General features: G+C 44.7%; 1 protein-coding gene across 2 annotated transcripts in view; it reads right to left on the bottom strand.

The window, feature by feature from the left end:
• Positions 1 to 5,447, bottom strand: part of LOC115119272 (seizure protein 6 homolog) — a 219,320-nt gene extending 213,873 nt beyond the window's left edge. For both annotated transcript variants that reach the window (XM_065000444.1, XM_065000443.1), the window contains exon 1: positions 5,080 to 5,447. In XM_065000444.1, the coding sequence (XP_064856516.1) occupies positions 5,080 to 5,152 (73 nt within the window). In that variant the 5' untranslated portion in view covers positions 5,153 to 5,447. The remainder of the gene's footprint in view (positions 1 to 5,079) is intronic.
• Positions 5,448 to 19,150: the final 13,703 nt, after the last annotated feature.

Below are 19,150 nucleotides of genomic sequence, written 5' to 3' on the forward strand. Positions count from 1 at the left end.
CCTCCAGACCTCCACACCACCAGCCCTCCAGACCTCCACACCACCAGACCTCCAGACCGCCAGCCCACCAGACCCCCAGACCACCAGCCCTCCAGACCACCAGCTCTCCAGCCCTCCAGCTCTCCAGCCCTCCAGACCACCAGCCCTCCAGACCTCCACACCACCAGCCCTCCAGCCCTCCAGTCCCCCGGCTCTCCACACTGCCAGACCACCAGCCCTCCAGACCCCCAGCCCTCCAGCCCTCTAGCTCAGCTCAGCGCTAGGCTAGGTTTTTTATCAGGGCATCAATATGGAGAAAACAGACACAGAGCCGCACCCCAAAGCTCACAGACATTACTTGGTACATCTATCTCATCATGCCCATCTAGTGTGGATGTTGACGGGAGAACAATAACAAAAACAGCTGATATTGTCAATCATTTTGCTGCTTTTTACTTTGCCATAATGCTCCCCAGATTTCAGCTCCACTGAAATACAGATTTAATTGGTCACTGGAAAAGGGGACATTTGCTAAATGTATGGAAGCATGCTAAACTGTGTCCAATCCTGAAAGACAGCAAAGAACCCATTACTCCAGCCAATAGGCGGCCAATCAGTCTGCTCCCTTCACTCAGTAAGATATTGGAGGGTATTGTGAGTAGACAAATATAAGAGTAGATGGAAAAGAATGGTCTGATTACAGCCAATCAGTATGCTTATCGCAACAACCATTCCACTACCACTGCATTGGTTGATATGACTGACCAGTACCTCAATGCTATGAATAATGGAAGGTTTGTGGGTGTACTATTTTTAGATTTTAGTGCAGCATTTGATTTAGTGGACCATAAAAGAATTTTGACAAGATTATTGCATTATGTTAAGGAACAACATTGAATTGGGTACAGTCATATCTAACTGACAGGAAACAGTCCACTTATATCAATGGGTCATTTTGTTCACCTTTTAAACTGTGGAATACCGCAGGGCAGCTGCCTTGGACATCTTCTTTACTTAATATATACCAACAACCTTCCTTATGCCTTATCTGAAACTCAAGCTACTATATTTGCAGAGTATACTACAATTTATACAGCAAGACAATCAGTTTAACAGGTACAACAAACTCTACAAGTACATCTTGCAAATATCAGGGAGTGGGTTTACCAGAACAAACTTGTTTTGAACACCAAGAAAATCAAGGTTATGTTGGTCTGTTCCACCAGGAAAAGGCCAACACAGCATGGGATAGAATTAAGTATGGGGGGAGTACAAATTGAGGAAGTGGCAGAAACCAAACTACTTGGTGTGCAGCTAGACAACTGCTTATCATGGTTCTCTCAAATAATTCATCTATGTAAAAAATAAGAAAAATCATGCATGATCAGAAGGACAGCTAAATATTTACTGGGAAAGAGTCTTAAGCAAACACCCCAATCATTAATTGAGAGTCAGGTGAACTACTGTTCTGTGGTCTGGGGACATCAGCAAGTTCAATTAGGAGGCTGCAGATTGAACAGAACAAAGCAGCAAGGATTGTTTTAAGGTGGAGATATGGTTGTTCTTTTGTAGTCATGCTCAATGCTCTTGGTTGGTCATCAAGCAACAAGATAATTGAAAAGAACAGGCTTATTTAATTTAAAACGGTCAAACTCTATTCACAACAGTATTCAGTTGGTAAGAGGCAGACATTCAGTAAATACTAGGAATACATTGTCCACATTCTGTGTTATCCAGACAGAAAAGAGAAATAGGCTAAATAACATTTTGATTTAGAGCAATAAAGAAATTGAATAATGTATCTGAGCAAACCAGAAACCTTTCAATATATAAATTCAAACAATATTTTAGAACCATTTAAGTTAAATATATTGGCAGGTTGTGTGGGACTATGGTAGATGAAGGAATCAATCTATATTTTCAGACAGTTAGAGTATTTATCTGGTCAATATGTCAGTGTGTTATGTATGCTTGTAACAGTGTTATATGTGAAAATTGTATTTTCATGTTTAAGGACTCTTGGAAGATTAGTCCAAATGAGGACAAAACGATCCTAATAAAATAAGATCAAAACTCCCCTTTCCAGTCTACTGTCCTCCCACTCATAGTTCATGGTGGTGCTGGATAGTTGTGGGAAGTATCCGAGCACAGGGATCCGTCGCACAGGGATCCGTCGCACAGGGATCCGTCGCACAGGGATCCGTCGCACAGGGACAGTATAAGTGGCAGAGAGGAATAGGATGTTCCCGGGAGAGGGAACTGATTCTCTCCTGTTCCCATTATGATTACAGTCCACCCCGAGGACCATATCAAGAGGGGACGCTCAAAAGCGGCAGCATCACTGGCCTCATGTGCCCCCTATCGGCCAATAAAGACACAGCACTCTGCACTATCAATGATAGTGCTGAGATTGTATTGTAATTTTCATTATAATTAGGGAGGAGTAGCAGGGGTTATGCCTTCTCGCTGTGAGCAGACACAAACTTCTTCCTCCCCTATGATTCTCACAAACACAACATGAAACCAGTAGAAACACACAATGTGCTGTGAAACAGCATGTTGACATTAGAGCCCCTGACACACAACTACACAGGCTTTTGCATCCTGCCCTCAATTAATGCAGCCTATGAGATTAACTATATCTATGGACAGATTGTAAATACACTCAGGGTACAAAAAAAATAAATTTGCCCTCAGAACAGCCTCAATTCATTGAGGCATAGACTCTACAAGGTCTTGAAAGCGTTCCACAGGGATGCTGACCCATGTTGACATCAATGATTCCCACAGTTGTGTCAAGTTGGCTGGATGTCCATTGGGTGGTGGACCATTGTTGATACACACAGGAAACTGTTGAGCATGAAAAACCCAGCAGTGTTGCAGTTCTTGACACACTCAAACCGGTGTGCCTGGCACCTACTACTATACCCCGTTCAAAGGCACTTAAATATTTTGTCTTGCCCATTCACCCTCTGAATTGCACAATCCATGTCTCAATTGTCTCAAGGCTTAAAAATCCTTCTTTAACCTGTCTCCTCATCTACACTGATTGATGTGGATTTAGCAAGTGACATCAATAAGGGGATCATAGCTTTCACATGGATTCACCTGGTCTATGTCATGGAAAGAGCAGGTGTCCTTAATGTGTTGTACACTCAGTGGACAGTACATTGATTCAACAACAAAAAAAAGATGGAGTATTACTGACCAACCTTAAGTCAACCTATATTTACCCTCACCCATTCTTCATCAATTTGTCACCCATTTTTAGCACAGCACAATGCTATCAATTTAATATGGGCTCCAGCTTTTAGCTCACTGAGCCTCTCGCTCAGTGCTCAAACTGGATTGATGGAGCCTCACATTAGCTAGAGTGCTTTTACAGGTGCTTCTGTTCTGCAGTAAATTGCAGCTTCAGAGGTTCAATAGAAGGTGACTGATAAGGACAGGGATGCCCATGGACTTCTGAGGTCAAAAGGTCAGGCTGATACTGTGATGTGGGATCAATGCAGAATATGAACATTCCCTCTGGGGCCAGGTTTTCCCAGCTGCAAGCGTGAAGGAGCCGTTTAATAGCTATTCTTTATAATATCGGATATGTATTCGTGGATCTAAAAATCTGTATAAATTGTGGTTATAATAGGTTGATGTATTACTTTATCAGATAAATATGTGCATGATTCTGCCAAAGTCTGACGTCTTTTCCCACAACATAGATACCCTCCTTTTTGTCTTCCTTTGTTCATACCGTTCTATTCTATTAAACATCTCCTCAAAATCATTTTTTTTATCTCAGTAAATTCAGGATATGAATTGAAAGACCAATTATTGAAATATTGTACCGTATTTATCTTCAATTAGGATTTGAATTATTTCATTGGCATTTCAATCCTTCCTGATGTGACACAAACTGACGCACAGGGTCACTCAAATATGGAGGAAAAAACAGAACCAAACATATTCTACAGATTTGATATACTGTACATGTATGATGGGTCTGCCATGATCGACTTGTGTGACATGCACGTTTACGTGAGCATCGTGTGAAGTACACCGTGGGTGCAAGTCAAGACCAACCTTTTAACAAATATTTATGTGGGTAGAATTATCAGATGCAGGCCCAAAAAATATTGTCTGGTTGTCTTTATAGGTTTATTTATTCCAAACTATCCTAACCCCTCTACCCCATACAGTACGCAGCTCGAGGATTTTCAATAAGATAGTACTTTATTCAGTAATGTTGTCAAATCAAAGGCAGGAATAGTGCAGCCAGCTGTAAAACCAATGTAGGTCATTCCAACGTTCTTAGAACTAATATACATCTTATTTCATGATTAGATCTCCTTTGAACACATTTCTTAAAATATGAGATAGACATTGACACGATATTCATGAATTATTAAAAATGATTGGCCCACTGCCAAGCAAGAATTAATTACATTTTCCATCCATGTAGGTTATATATGGGCCTATAATGATTACCGATTAAAATACACTTCAAAGGACATGATATTTGACACAAATGAAGATAAGTTTACCACACTTTAATAGTCTACGATTGTTTAAGTTGTTACAATACTTACAATTATTTAAAGTTTGGATTTGGAATTTGCTTAAATTATTTCTAAATGACCATCACTTGTTAATGTATAACTTCTTTAAATGAATGTGTTTAACTAACCGGATAACCGATTGCAATTATTATGGCTTGTGGTGAATTCTTCATTGCAGGCAATACATAGGCTACTGTATCGCCTAAACACTATAATATAGCCTAACAATAGAATAGTAGGCTACAACATCTGCCGTTAATATAACGATATATCCTCTTCTCCACATGAGTTCTTTGAGAAGAATTGCCGTAAGGGGACCATTTAAACCTCAGTATAGGAGGAAACACAACCGATAGCCAACTGTGACTGACCTCCCACAAACATATCTTAATCTGTAGTTTCCCAGAAGGCCTACCAAACAAAAAGAGTCACACATAATTGGATACAGTGGCAAGATAACACCGGCGGGTTGGAAACAGAATTGCATTGCAATACACATGTGCACAAGCGACCAAATAGCCTTCCGTTATATGATTGAGCATCTTACCTTCAGCGCCTATGTCCGTCATCATTGCAAAGAGAACCATCATAACGACTTTGTAATCTCGTGCCGCACTCATGCTTCCTTTCAGTAGCGGTCCTCTGCTAACAGAAAATAATGTCCTTGGGGTCAACACTTTTCCTTAAAACGAAATAGAGACTGCTCGTGCTCTGCAAAAACCACTTGCCGTGAGACCTCGGGATCGCACACTGCGCAGCACAGGCGCTCCAGACTTATGAGAGCTATGTCCTGGTGTCGTTATCAGCTGATAGACAGAGACTGTTCAATTCCAACGCTCGCTAAATCGATTTCTCGTTGGGTATGCCCGTTCTCTTTCTTCAAGTCAGCTCACCATCGTCGTTTCAGCACCGCGGACAGCTCCTAGCGACAGCAACTGGAACAACTGAATTCAGCACGGTGGAAAGTTTGTATCGTTACCGTATATAATGTAATACTGCCCTCATGTAAATGACCTTCGTATGACAATGGCTGTGTTTAGTTCCTTAACTTTGATAACAACATCAATAGACACATAGATTACAGCCGTTTCCAATCCATTACAAACTCACTAACAATTGTTGTGAACGCTAACAGTCTTGTTAACAGGCACGATGCAGCACTAGCATTGCAATGAAGACATCATATTGCTCCTACACGTAGAACTGTAAATAGGTTGCTTATGTTATTAGTGAAAAAGTATAAGTATTTGGAGTTTCAAGACAAACAACTCGAAAAATAAACATTTCACTTTAACACTTTTATGTCTGGATTATTATAGCAAAATACAAAAACATTTTGGAGAAGAAAATATAAAGTCTTGAAAAACATATTTGACAGATGTTACCTATACAGTGAGTTATTTCTCATTAGCATGTTGCACTCTGGAAATAGCTAAATCTGCACAAGAAAGAGAGCAACACTTTCAAATCAAACATGGCAGTAGACAGAGGGGTTTATGGACATAATATAGAATTGTTAAGTGATGCTGCCAGTGCTAAGATATTGGGAATGGTATTGGTTGAATGGTAACGCAGGTCGTCTCTCCACTGTGTGTTTCCTCTTGGAGTGTATCGGTTTCTGAGGGGACGTGCTTTCTGTCTCCTGAAACCTCTTTGCTGTTTGTGGGACCACACCCTGGGTGCACTGGCTCAGATTCATGACCATTCAAAGCCTGTTAATGAAACTGGTAATTATGGCTAAATAGAGGGAAATCGTTTGAAGACTTTAATCTCTAAAACTCTTGATGTGTAGTAGAGTCTTGCCTCACATCGGATTTGTTTTTCCAGGCTTTTTTTGTGTGTGTGTGTGTGTGTGTGTGTGTGCGTGCGTGCGTGTGTGTTGTATTTTGTAGATTTTGTGTATGCAGGGCACCCTTGCGAAAGAGAACTTGGCCAATAACTGAAAGGTCGCTGGTTCAAATCCCCAAGCTGACTAAGTGAAAATAAAATAATATGTTGATGTGCCCATGGGCAAGGCAATTAACCCTGATTGATCCTGTAAGTCGCCCTGGATAAGTGTCTGACAGAAGACATTAATGTAAAATAGGTATGCCTTGCTTTACTACAACTGAGAGTGATGAGCACTGAACAAGAGTGGTCCCACTGTGCTGACACAGAGCAGACTCTGGGTAACTGGTCTCACTGGCTACATCACTGGCTGTATCTGAATGGTACCTTACTCACTATATAATGCACTACTTTAATCCAGAGCCCATAGGGTTATGTCCAAAGGAGTACACTAGATAGGGAATAGGGTGCCATTTTAGTCACAACTACTGTCTTAGTTTGCAGTTCTGATGCACCTTAGTTCTGGTTCCGTCCTCCCAGCATGTTGACCCTTAGCTATCGATTGCCTCACCATGAGAATGATGTCAACAACATTGTGTGGTATGGTGTTTTTACTGAGACAACATTAGAATCCAAACAAACAAATGTATGCTGTGTCTCAAAGTAGCCTCTGGCATAGAAACTAGGCTTAAATTCTCAATGCTGGCCTTGTATACAAAATAAACTATAAGGATTCACACACACACACACACACGCACGCACGCTCGCACACGCACACACACACTGTAAACAAATATGGTCATGCATACTCAAATATTGCGAATATGTTTCGAATCAAAAGACGACTCCATGAATAATTGCATTCATACTGCCTTAAAATTATGCACAAGAGTGATATCTTATTTCATAGCATCTGATACATTTAAATACTGTAGGTTCTACAATCCTTTCCTGTATGAGGCTTCTTCCACAAAAAGAGTTGTCTCTTTGTCAATTTGTGTAATGTCTTGAGGAATCTAATAAGCCCAAGATCGCATTGTGCCAGTTATGGTTTAGCTCTGTGCTCAGGGAATTAGCTGTCTTTAGATGTTGCTCTGCTCTGGTTCTGCTGAAATCCTACGCTCTCCCTCATTTCCTCTGCATTCAGAGTCTGCCAATCACACTGTCACTTACTGTCCCAGCGTAGACAGCAGCTATTGGAACAGCAAATCAAATCAGTCAAATACATACACTGTAAGCTCTTCATTGTGTTCTGTGATGAAAGGCTGCAAAAGGCTAGGAGTGAGAAACCGTACATATACAAGGTTTTGGACTTGATTGCTTTTTAGATCATAGGGTTGACCTACGACTGGGTGACCAACTACAAAAGTAGGCCTTGTGTTATATTATCCAATAAATAAATCAGATCCTTATACTCCCTCCTGCAAGTAACACTAATTATCTCACCTCATTGGCTACACATTATTTAATTAAATGCTAAATGATAGTAATCTAAGTAATACTGGCTCAAAATACCTCCTCTCCCCCAATCCTCCCCTCCCTTCCTCCTCTCCCCCTACTCTCCCCACTCCTCCCCTCCCTTCCTCCTCTCCCCCCACCCTCCCCCACTCCTCCCCTCCCTTCCACCTCTCCCCCACCCTCCCCCACTCCTCCCCTCCCTTCCACCTCTCTCCCTACCCTCCCCCACTCCTCCCCTCCCCTCCCTTCCTCCACTCCACCCCCACCCCCACTTCTCCCCTTCCCGCTCCTTCCCTCCCCCTCATCCCCTCTTCCCTTCCTCCTATATTAAAGCATCTCTCCACCTTCAGGGGCTTATTTGTCTTAATAAGGAAAAGTGTCCTTGCCAGCTCTATTAGACATCCATCCCCTGAATTCATTTCCATTCTGCCCCAAGGATAGATCCCCAGGCGCTTCCTTCCTGATGAAGATATTCTGGCTGCACATCCTGTCTGGTACAACAAGGGAATAAGAGAAAAAGAGATAAAAAGCAATCTAATCAAGGTTTTATTCAGCATGATATGCTATGTGGTATACATAACTAGTTTTCTTTATGCCTCAATACAGACACGGCCTGCTTGCTAAGTGGAATACGAAGTCTGTACACAATATATCAAGGTGAGACAGAGGGAATCATTAGGGTTTTGAGATATCGATGTTTCTGGTCATAGAATATCATGTATCAATTGCTTTTGTTATGTTGTTCATCCATTAGCTAGAAATAGATTATAAAATAACAACTTTAAAGGGACATAATCCAACAATTCGTATGCTATATCCACAGCTAGTTTTTAATGCATTAAGAATTTCCGCTGTTTGAAAATTCCAACTATGCTCTGCTCAGTGGACAGTGCCCTGGTCATTTTCCCCTCTCTCAGTGCGAGGTAGACTGACTGCACCTTGACCAGGTGTGACCTGCATACCCAAGACTCCCCTCGCCAACCTTGTTGTCACACTGCTATTACTCAAGAGAGAGGAGCTGTCTAGAGTCCCCTGTCTCTGGTCTAGTGTTGGAAAAAGAAGGAAAAGACACAAGGCCCCAGACACAGATCCTCATCCTCTGGCTCTCCTCCTGCCACCACCCCCACCTCCACCCTCCTTCCCCAGGAACACATTCCTCTCCACCACCACCACCTCCACCCTCCTTCCCCGGGGACACATTCCTCTCCACCACCCCCACCTCCACCCTCCTTCCCCAGGCACACATTCATCTCCACCACCCCCACCGCCACCCTCCTTCCCTGGGGACACATTCCTCTCCACCACCCCCACCTCCACCCTCCTTCCCCAGGCACACATTCATCTCCACCACCACCACCTTCACCCTCCTTCCCCAGGCACACATTCATCTCCACCACCCCCACCTCCACCCTCCTTCCCTGGGGACACATTCCTCTCCACCACCCCCACCTCCACCCTCCTTCCCCAGGCACACATTCATCTCCACCACCCCCACCTCCACCCTCCTTCCCCGGGGACACATTCCTCTCCACCACCACCACCTCCACCCTCCTTCCCCAGGCACACATTCATCTCCACCTCCCCCACCTCCACCCTCCTTCCCCAGGCACACATTCATCTCCACCACCCCCACCTCCACCCTCCTTCCCTGGGGACACATTCCTCTCCACCACCACCACCTCCACCCTCCTTCCCCAGGCACACATTCATCTCCACCTCCCCCACCTCCACCCTCCTTCCCCAGGCACACATTCATCTCCACCCCCCACCACCTCCACCCTCCTTCCCCAGGCACACATTCATCTCCACCACCCCCACCTCCACCCTCCTTCCCTGGGGACACATTCCTCTCCACCACACCCACCTCCACCCTCCTTCCCCAGGCACACATTCATCTCCACCACCCCCACCTCCACCCTCCTTCCCTGGGGACACATTCCTCTCCACCACCACCACCTCCACCCTCCTTCCCCAGGCACACATTCATCTCCACCTCCCCCACCTCCACCCTCCTTCCCCAGGCACACATTCATCTCCACCACCCCCACCTCCACCCTCCTTCCCTGAGGACACATTCCTCTCCACCACCACCACCTCCACCCTCCTTCCCTGGGCACACATTCATCTCCACCTCCCCCACCATTTGGTGCCAGTATTACTTGGATTATTTTATTTTTTATTTTGAATGTAATGTAATGTAATATTTGATGTTGTTCTTTTCTGTTACTGTTCTGTAGTTTGTCATACATTTGTATGTTTTATGTGGACCCCAGGAAGAGTAGCTGCTGCATGTGCAGTAGCTAATGGGGATCCTCATAAACTAAACTAAACCGCCACCCTCCTTCTCTGGAGACACATTCTTCTCCACCACCCCCACCTCCACCCTCCTTCCCCAGGCACACATTCATCTCCACCTCCCCCACCTCCACCCTCCTTCCCCAGGCACACATTCATCTCCACCTCCCCCACCTCCACCCTCCTTCCCTGGGCACACATTCATCTCCACCTCCCCACCTCCACCCTCCTTCCCCAGGCACACATTCATCTCCACCACCCCCACCTCCACCCTCCTTCCCCAGGCACACATTCATCTCCACCACCACCACCTCCACCCTCCTTCCCCAGGCACACATTCATCTCCACCACCCCCACCTCCACCCTCCTTCCCTGGGGACACATTCCTCTCCACCACACCCACCTCCACCCTCCTTCCCCAGGCACACATTCATCTCCACCACCCCCACCTCCACCCTCCTTCCCTGGGGACACATTCCTCTCCACCACCACCACCTCCACCCTCCTACCCCAGGCACACATTCATCTCCACCACCCCCACCTCCACCCTCCTTCCCTGGGGACACATTCCTCTCCACCACACCCACCTCCACCCTCCTTCCCCAGGCACACATTCATCTCCACCACCCCCACCTCCACCCTCCTTCCCTGGGGACACATTCCTCTCCACCACCACCACCTCCACCCTCCTTCCCCAGGCACACATTCATCTCCACCTCCCCCACCTCCACCCTCCTTCCCCAGGCACACATTCATCTCCACCACCCCCACCTCCACCCTCCTTCCCTGGGGACACATTCCTCTCCACCACCACCACCTCCACCCTCCTTCCCTGGGCACACATTCATCTCCACCTCCCCCACCATTTGGTGCCAGTATTACTTGGATTATTTTATTTTTTATTTTGAATGTAATGTAATGTAATGTAATGTAATATTTGATGTTGTTCTTTTCTGTTACTGTTCTGTAGTTTGTCATACATTTGTATGTTTTATGTGGACCCCAGGAAGAGTAGCTGCTGCATGTGCAGTAGCTAATGGGGATCCTCATAAACTAAACTAAACCGCCACCCTCCTTCTCTGGAGACACATTCTTCTCCACCACCCCCACCTCCACCCTCCTTCCCCAGGCACACATTCATCTCCACCACCCCCACCTCCACCCTCCTTCCCTGGGGACACATTCCTCTCCACCACCACCACCTCCACCCTCCTTCCCTGGGCACACATTCATCTCCACCTCCCCCACCTCCACCCTCCTTCCCCAGGCACACATTCATCTCCACCTCCCCCACCATTTGGTGCCAGTATTACTTGGATTATTTTATTTTTTATTTAGAATGTAATGTAATGTCATATTTGATGTTGTTCTTTTCTGTTACTGTTCGGTAGTTTGTCATACATTTGTATGTTTTATGTGGACCCCAGGAAGAGTAGCTGCTGCATGTGCAGTAGCTAATGGGGATCCTCATAAACTAAACTAAACCGCCACCCTCCTTCTCTGGGGACACATTCTTCTCCACCACCCCCACCTCCACCCTCGTTCCCCAGGGATACATTCATCTCCACTGGCCAGATATTTGTTATGCCGACATCCGTGTGCTTGGTCTCCCAGATAAATGCAAGAGGAAGCAGAAAACATTTAGCTTGGGGGAATGGAGAGCCTTGCACCATGACGACACCTGTCCCAAAGAATAATTGTTTCACATGGCGCTTCTGTGTATTCTGACTGGTTCAACAAAGAAAGTAGAATACTTTTTTTGAATTAGTTGGGAGAGGATGAAAACCACTGAACTTGCAACTTCTGTGCTCAAAACTCATTTGTTGCGTTTTATTTTGCATGCCCGCCAGTTTTGACAATCTCTTCAGGTGAGCCGGTAATCTCCTTGAACTGAAAGCATCCCAGATGCCAAAAAAGTCTCACTATGATGTGACGAAAAAATCTAACAAAACCCTCTACTTTAGCTGACTGGTGTTTCAAACAGCATAACACATCATATAATATGACTTCCTTAAAATGATGCACAAACTGTTGCACATCTTGTCAAGGCATAGGGTACTCTACCAGGTAAAGTCCTGACAGTTGTCAACAGACTCATTGCTCTACACATCTTCACATCTTCCTGCTTTCTCAGACCAGCAGTTTTGTCACTGTGAGCTGCAGAGCAAAGTTAATCTGCACTGTCCTGGACACAGCCTGGGGGTAAAACCACCACACAGATAAGTCACTTTGAGTACAGTTTCACTCATTTTGGAGAACAGTGTTCAAGGGGACTTTTAAGTGGACCCAGTGGATCCTCAGATCAAGTCCACTACAGAAGAAGAAGCAGCTCACAGGCATTCACTATAACAAGTGTTATTATGTCACTTTCTATGCGATGTAAGGTTGTACAAAATGGATGGATTTAAATAGAATGTGTGTAACATGAACATAGTCTTACCATTCTTGACACCAAATTCCATTGAACAGTAGAAGTTACCTATGTAAGTTACTAAATATAAAACAATCCTTTGCAGGTTGATTCTAGCCTTGGTCCCCCTGTGTTTTTCATTAGTGAATCTATGCATGTCTGGCAGCTCCAGAGGGAGAGATATCGACAGCTGTCCCTACCTCCCACGTTGAGACACAGGCTACCCAGAGATGTGTTATTTAATGATGGCGTGTGCACTATTCCTGGAAGAAATGTCATGAATGCAGGGTTGAAACGCCTGGCTTAATAAATATTACAAATATTTGTAAACAACATATTCCACCAAATAGCTACAATTGAAGTCGGAAGTATACATACACCTTAGTAAAATACATTTAAACTCAGGTTTTCACAATTCCTGACATTTAATCCTAGTAAAAAGTCCCTGTCCTAGGCCAGTTAGGATCACCACTTAATTTTATGAATGTGAAATGTCAGAATAATAGTCAAAAGAATGATTGATTTCCTCTTTTATTTCTTACATCACATTCCCAGTGGGTCAGAAGTCTACATACACTCAATTAGTATTTGGTAGCATTGCCTTTTAACTTGGGCCAAACGTTTCGGGTAGCCTTCCACAAGCTTCCGACAATAAGTTGGGTGAATTTTAGCCCATTCCTCCTGACAGAGCTGGTGTAACTGAATCAGGTTTGTAGGCCTTCTTGCTTTTTCAGTTCTGCCCACACATTTTCTATAGGATTGAGGTCAGGGCTTTGTGATGGCCACTCCAATACCTTGACTTTGTTGTCCTTAAGCCATTTTGCCACAACTTTGGAAGTATGCTTTGGGTTATTGTCCATTTGGAAGACCCATTTGCGACCAAGCTTTAAATACCTGACTGATGTCTTGAGATGTTTCTTCAATATATCCACATAATTTTCCTCCCTCATGAGCCATCTATTTTGTGAAGTGCACCAGTTCCTCCTGCAGCAAAGCACCCCCACAACATGATGCTGCCACCCCCGTGCTTCAAGGTTGGGATGTGTTCTTTGGCTTGCAAGCCTCACCCCTTTTCCTCCAAACAGTTCTATATTTGTTTAATCAGACCAGAGGACATTTCTCCAAAAAGTACAATCTTTGTCCCCATGTGCAGTTGCAAACCGTAGTCTGGATTTTTTTATGGCGGTTTTGGAGCAGTGGCTTCTTCCTTGCTGAGCGGCATTTCAGGTTATGTCGATATAGGACTCGTTTTACTGTGGATATAGATACTTTTGTACCTGTTTCCTCCAGCATCTTCACAGGGTCCTTTGCTGTTGTTCTGGGATTGATTTGCACTTTTGCCACCAAAGTACGTTCATCTCTAGGAGACCGAACGTGTCTCCTTCCTGACGGCTGCGTGGTTCCATGGTGTTTATACTTGCGTACTATTGTTTGTACAGATGAACGTGGTACCTTCAGGCATTTGGAAATTGCTCCCAAGGATGAACCAGACTTGTGGAGTTCTACAATTTATTTTCTGATTTCTTTTGATTTTCCCATGATGTCAAGCAAAGAGGCACTGAGTTTGAAGGTAGACCTTGAAATACATCCACAGGTGCACCTCCAATTGACTCAAATGATGTCAATTAGCCTATCAGAAGCTTCTAAAGCCATTATATAATTTTCTGAAATTTTCCAAGCTGTTTAAAGGCACAGTCAACTTAGTGTTAAAGGCACAGTCTACTTAGTGTATGTAAACTTCTGACCCACTGGAATTGTGGAAGTGAAATAATCTGTCTGTAAACAATTGTTGGAAAAATGACTTGTGTCATGCACAAAGTAGATGTCCTAACCGACTTGCCAAAACTATAGTTTGTTAACAAGACATTTGTGGAGTGGTTGAAAAACGAGTTTTAATGACTCCAACCTAAGTGTATGTAAACTTCTGACTTCAACTGTATATGGCAGATCACTGGTTTTATAATTCAAGGTTACACATTAACACGTGCACCCACACGCACACACACACACGCACGCATGCACACGCACGGGCGCACGCACACGCACACGCACACACACACACACACATGGAAATGTACATACCCACACGCACACACACACACACACGCACGCATGCACACACACACACACACGCACGCACACGAACGCACACGCACGCACACACGCACACGCACACAAATATGACCACTTATCCAAGAGTGCACTCCAGAAGTGAAGGTAATCCCGTTCTCCCTCCCTCACTATATGTGCATCAAAGACCAGCCATTAAATTGTCAGAAATAGCGCCATGGAGAGAAGGAACATCCGCCATCTAATCCTAAACCCATCCATGTACAGAGGAGAGGGGCAATCCAGTGGAATCATTAGCCCAACGGAGACATACAGTAGGGGGAAGGGGGATGATTTGGGTCAAACAGAACAGATTTATTCTGGGAGAAATGTAAAACATTTGCTCTTATGGTGCACCATCACATAGCCTATAAGACCCCAGTTTTGTGTTTACATTCTCTTGCCTCTACTGGCACAGCTCCCAGCTGAAAGATACTCCGTCTGTGAGGCAGAGGGGGGTAAGCACAAACTATTTATTATTCATGGACTTCAGTTATTCATTAGACAGACCTGAGCCTCCTCCTGTAATGGCATGGGCAATCATGAATATTTACACCAGGTACTTTATATTTAAACATGACTTGGCTGGCCGTAAATGCCAGGTAAATAGCACTAGAATGGTACTAAAAGGTTCTGCCTTGTACGGAATCTTATTTTCAAGCTTGACCTTTTCCAATATGGAGCTGTCCTACATCTTGTTTTCCTGGGTGACAATCTATCCAGGTAACCAAAGAGCGAAAATGAGGAGAAGTCTAGAAGCATGACAGTAGCCATACATTAAACATTTAGACCTAGCACCAAAAGTCTACCAAGCATTGATATTTTTTGTCTAAACTGTAAAGGTCGCAAAAAGCCTGCAAATTTTCTCTGGAAACTTCTAAGTGTAAAATGTAAACAGAGCTTACGTAATAGAGTAGCTCCCAACATCAAAGAAATGTTGAATGCTAATCTTTTTCCCTTGAGTCACTAAAACTTTTGCAACAACATCATTCTTATCCATTTAAACAGTTCCTGATGTTGAGACATGGTAATGTTCCCTAGAATGTCCTGACACTGCAGTTTGATATGCTGCTAGCTGCAGGCAGAGCAGCAAGGGGAGCAGACTTTACAAAGTAAAGAGGTAAATGCCGTTCATCATATTACAGCAGGGGGTGTTTCGCTGTGTCTCAGCGGCACTCTTCTGCCATGCACTCGCAGGGAGTAAACTTTCACTGCCGGCAGATGGGGATTTCAGTGTCTCAATAAGGCTTTCCAGTCGTAAACAACAATCTGTCTCGTTTCATCTCTCCACAGAGTTTAGCAGTCTAGCTGGTCTCTGGCTGGGGAATAAGGCTGGGAACTATCATGACGACCAGCGATGCCGCTATGAGCAGGCGATGGACACATGATCAGGACACACAGGCCTCAACATTAAATAATAGCAGACACAGGTCATCTGGAATTGTACATTAACCATATGGTTAAAGGATTAGAGTGTAAATAGGGTTAAATGCAGATGGCTCATGAAAACCTTGTCTGTCTAAATATACTGTAATGTCAGCAAGTCTCTTCAAAAAACATGAAAGCTTTTTAGTCACTCTTTTAATCATTCTAGCAACAATCCAGTGAGGGTGCGACAGACATGAAGAGGAAGGGTGTGCTCTCTGCTTGGTTAATTAGGTGTGATATGGCAGCCCAGAGTCTGTGGGGGGGGCTCACCCTTCAGCTGTGCATGACAGGGCAGAACAGTGGGGCGTGACCAGCTGACCCTCTGCAGGCCTGATGTACCACAGGACCCATCTGCTCAGCCTGCTGTCCTGCCCACTGCCCACTGTCCACGCCACAGACCATAACCCTGTTTTTTACTTATTTTATTTCACCTTTATTTAACCAGGTAGGCAAGTTGAGAACAAGTTCTCATTTACAATTGCGACCTGGCCAAGATAAAGCAAAGCAGTTCGACACATACAACAACACAGAGTTACACATGGAGTAAAACAAACATACAGTCAATAATACAGTAGAAAAATAAGTCTATATACAATGTGAGCAAATGAGGTGAGATAATGGAGGTAAAGGCAACAAAAAAAGGCCATGGTGGCAAAGTAAATACAATATAACAAGTAAAACACTGGAATGGTAGATTTGCAGTGGAAGAATGTGCAAGGTAGAGATAGAAATAATGGGGTGCAAAGGAGCAAAATAAATAAATACAGTAGGGGGAGAGGTAGTTGTTTGGGCTAAATTATAGATGGGCTATGTACAGGTGCAGTAATATGTGAGCTGCTCTGACAGCTGATGCTTAAAGCTAGTGAGGGAGATAAGTGTTTCCAGAGATTTTTGTAGTTCGTTCCAGTCATTGGCAGCAGAGAACTGGAAGGAGAGGCGGCCAAAGGAAGAATTGGTTTTGGGGGTGACCAGAGACCAGCACCTGCTGGTGCGCGTGCTACAGGTGGGTGCTGCCATGGTGACCAGCGAGCTGAGATAAGGGGGGACTTTACCTAGTAGGGTCTTGTAGATGACCTGGAGCCAGTGGGTTTGGCGACGAGTATGAAGCGAGGACCAGCCAACGAGAGCGTACAGGTCGCAGTGGTGGGTGGTATATGCGGCTTTGGTGACAAAACAGATGGCACTGTGATAGACTGCATCCAATTTATTGAGTAGGGTATTGGAGGCTATTTTGTAAATGACATCGCCGAAGTCGAGGATCGGTGGGATGGTCAGTTTTACAAGGGTATGTTTGGCAACATGAGTGAAGGATGCTTTGTTGCGAAATAGGAAGCCAATTCTAGATTTAACTTTGGATTGGAGATGTTTGATGTGGGTCTGGAAGGAGAGTTTACAGTCTAACCAGACACCTAGGTATTTGTAGTTGTCCTCATATTCTATGTCAGAACCGTCCAGAGTAGTGATGTTGGACAGGCGGGCAGATGCAGGCAGCGATTGGTTGAAGAGCATGCATTTAGTTTTACTTGTATTTAAGAGCAATTGGAGGCCACGGAAGGAGAGTTGTAATGGCATTGAAGCTCGCCTGGAGGGTTGTTAACACAGTGTCCAATGAAGGGCCAGAAGTATACAGAATGGTGTCGTCTGCGTAGAGGTGGATCAGAGACTCACCAGCAGCAAGAGCGACATCATTGATGTATACAGAGAAAAGAGTCGGTCCAATAATTGAACCCTGTGGCACCCCCATAGAGACTGCCAGAGGCCCGGACAACAGGCCCTCCGATTTGACACACTGAACTCTATCAGAGAAGTAGTTGGTGAACCAGGCGAGGCAATCATTTGAGAAACCAAGGCTCGTCTGGCGATGAGGATGTGGTGATTGACAGAGTCGAAAGCCTTGGCCAGATCAATGAATACAGCTGCACAGTATTGTTTCTTATCGATGGCGGTTAAGATATCGTTTAGGACCTTGAGCATGGCTGAGGTGCACCCATGACCAGCTCTGAAACCAGATTGCATAGCGGAGAAGGTACAGTGGGATTCAAAATGGTCGGTAATCTGTTTGTTGACTTGGGTTTCGAAGACATTAGAAAGGCAGGGTAGGATAGATATAGGTCTGTAGCAGTTTGGGTCTAGAGTGTCTCCCCCTTTGAAGAGGGGGATGACCGCAGCTGCTTTCCAATCTTTGGGAATCTCAGACGACACAAAAGAGAGGTTGAACAGGCTAGTAATAGGGGTGGTAACAATTTTGGCAGATAATTTTAGAAAGAAAGGGTCCAGATTGCCTAGTCCGGCTGATTTGTAGGGGTCCAGATGTTGCAAATCCAGCTGACTGGATTTGGGAGAAGGAGAAATGGGGAAGGCTTGAGCGAGTTGCTGGGGGGGTGCAGTGCTGTTGACCGGGGTAGGGGTAGCCAGGTGGAAAGCATGGCCAGCCGTAGAAAAATGCTTATTGAAATTCTCAATTATAGTGGATTTATTGGTGGTGACAGTGTTTTCTATCCTCAGTGCAGTGGGCAGCTGGGAGGAGGTGTTCTTATTCTCCATGGACTTTACAGTGTCCCAAAACTTTTGTGAGTTTGTGTTGCAGGAAGCAAATTTCTGTTTTAAAAAGCTAGCCTTGGCTTTTCTAACTGCCTGTGTATATTGGTTTCTAGCTTCCCTGAAAAGTTGCATTTCACAGGGGCTGTTCGACGCTAATGCAGAACACCATAGGATGTTTTTGTGTTGGTTAAGGTTCTAAATTTCTTGAATGGGGCATGGTTATTTAAGATGGTGAGGAAGGCATTTTTTTTAAACAGGCATCCTCTACTGATGGGATGAGATCAATATCCTTCCAGGATACCCTGGCCAGGTTGATTAGAAAGGCCTGCTCGCTGAAGTGTTTAGGGGAGCGTTTGACAGTGATGAGAGGAGGTTGTTTGACCGCTGACCCATTACGGATGCAGGCAATGAGGCAGTGATCGCTGAGATCTTGGTTGAAAACAGCAGAGGTGTATTTAGAGGGCAAGTTGGTTAGGATGATATCTATGAGGGTTACCGTGTTTACGGCTTTGGGGTGGTACCTGGTAGGTTCATTGATCATTTGTATGAG

This window comes from Oncorhynchus nerka, linkage group LG14 (genome assembly GCF_034236695.1).
Source record: "Oncorhynchus nerka isolate Pitt River linkage group LG14, Oner_Uvic_2.0, whole genome shotgun sequence".
Taxonomy (NCBI): domain Eukaryota; kingdom Metazoa; phylum Chordata; class Actinopteri; order Salmoniformes; family Salmonidae; genus Oncorhynchus; species Oncorhynchus nerka.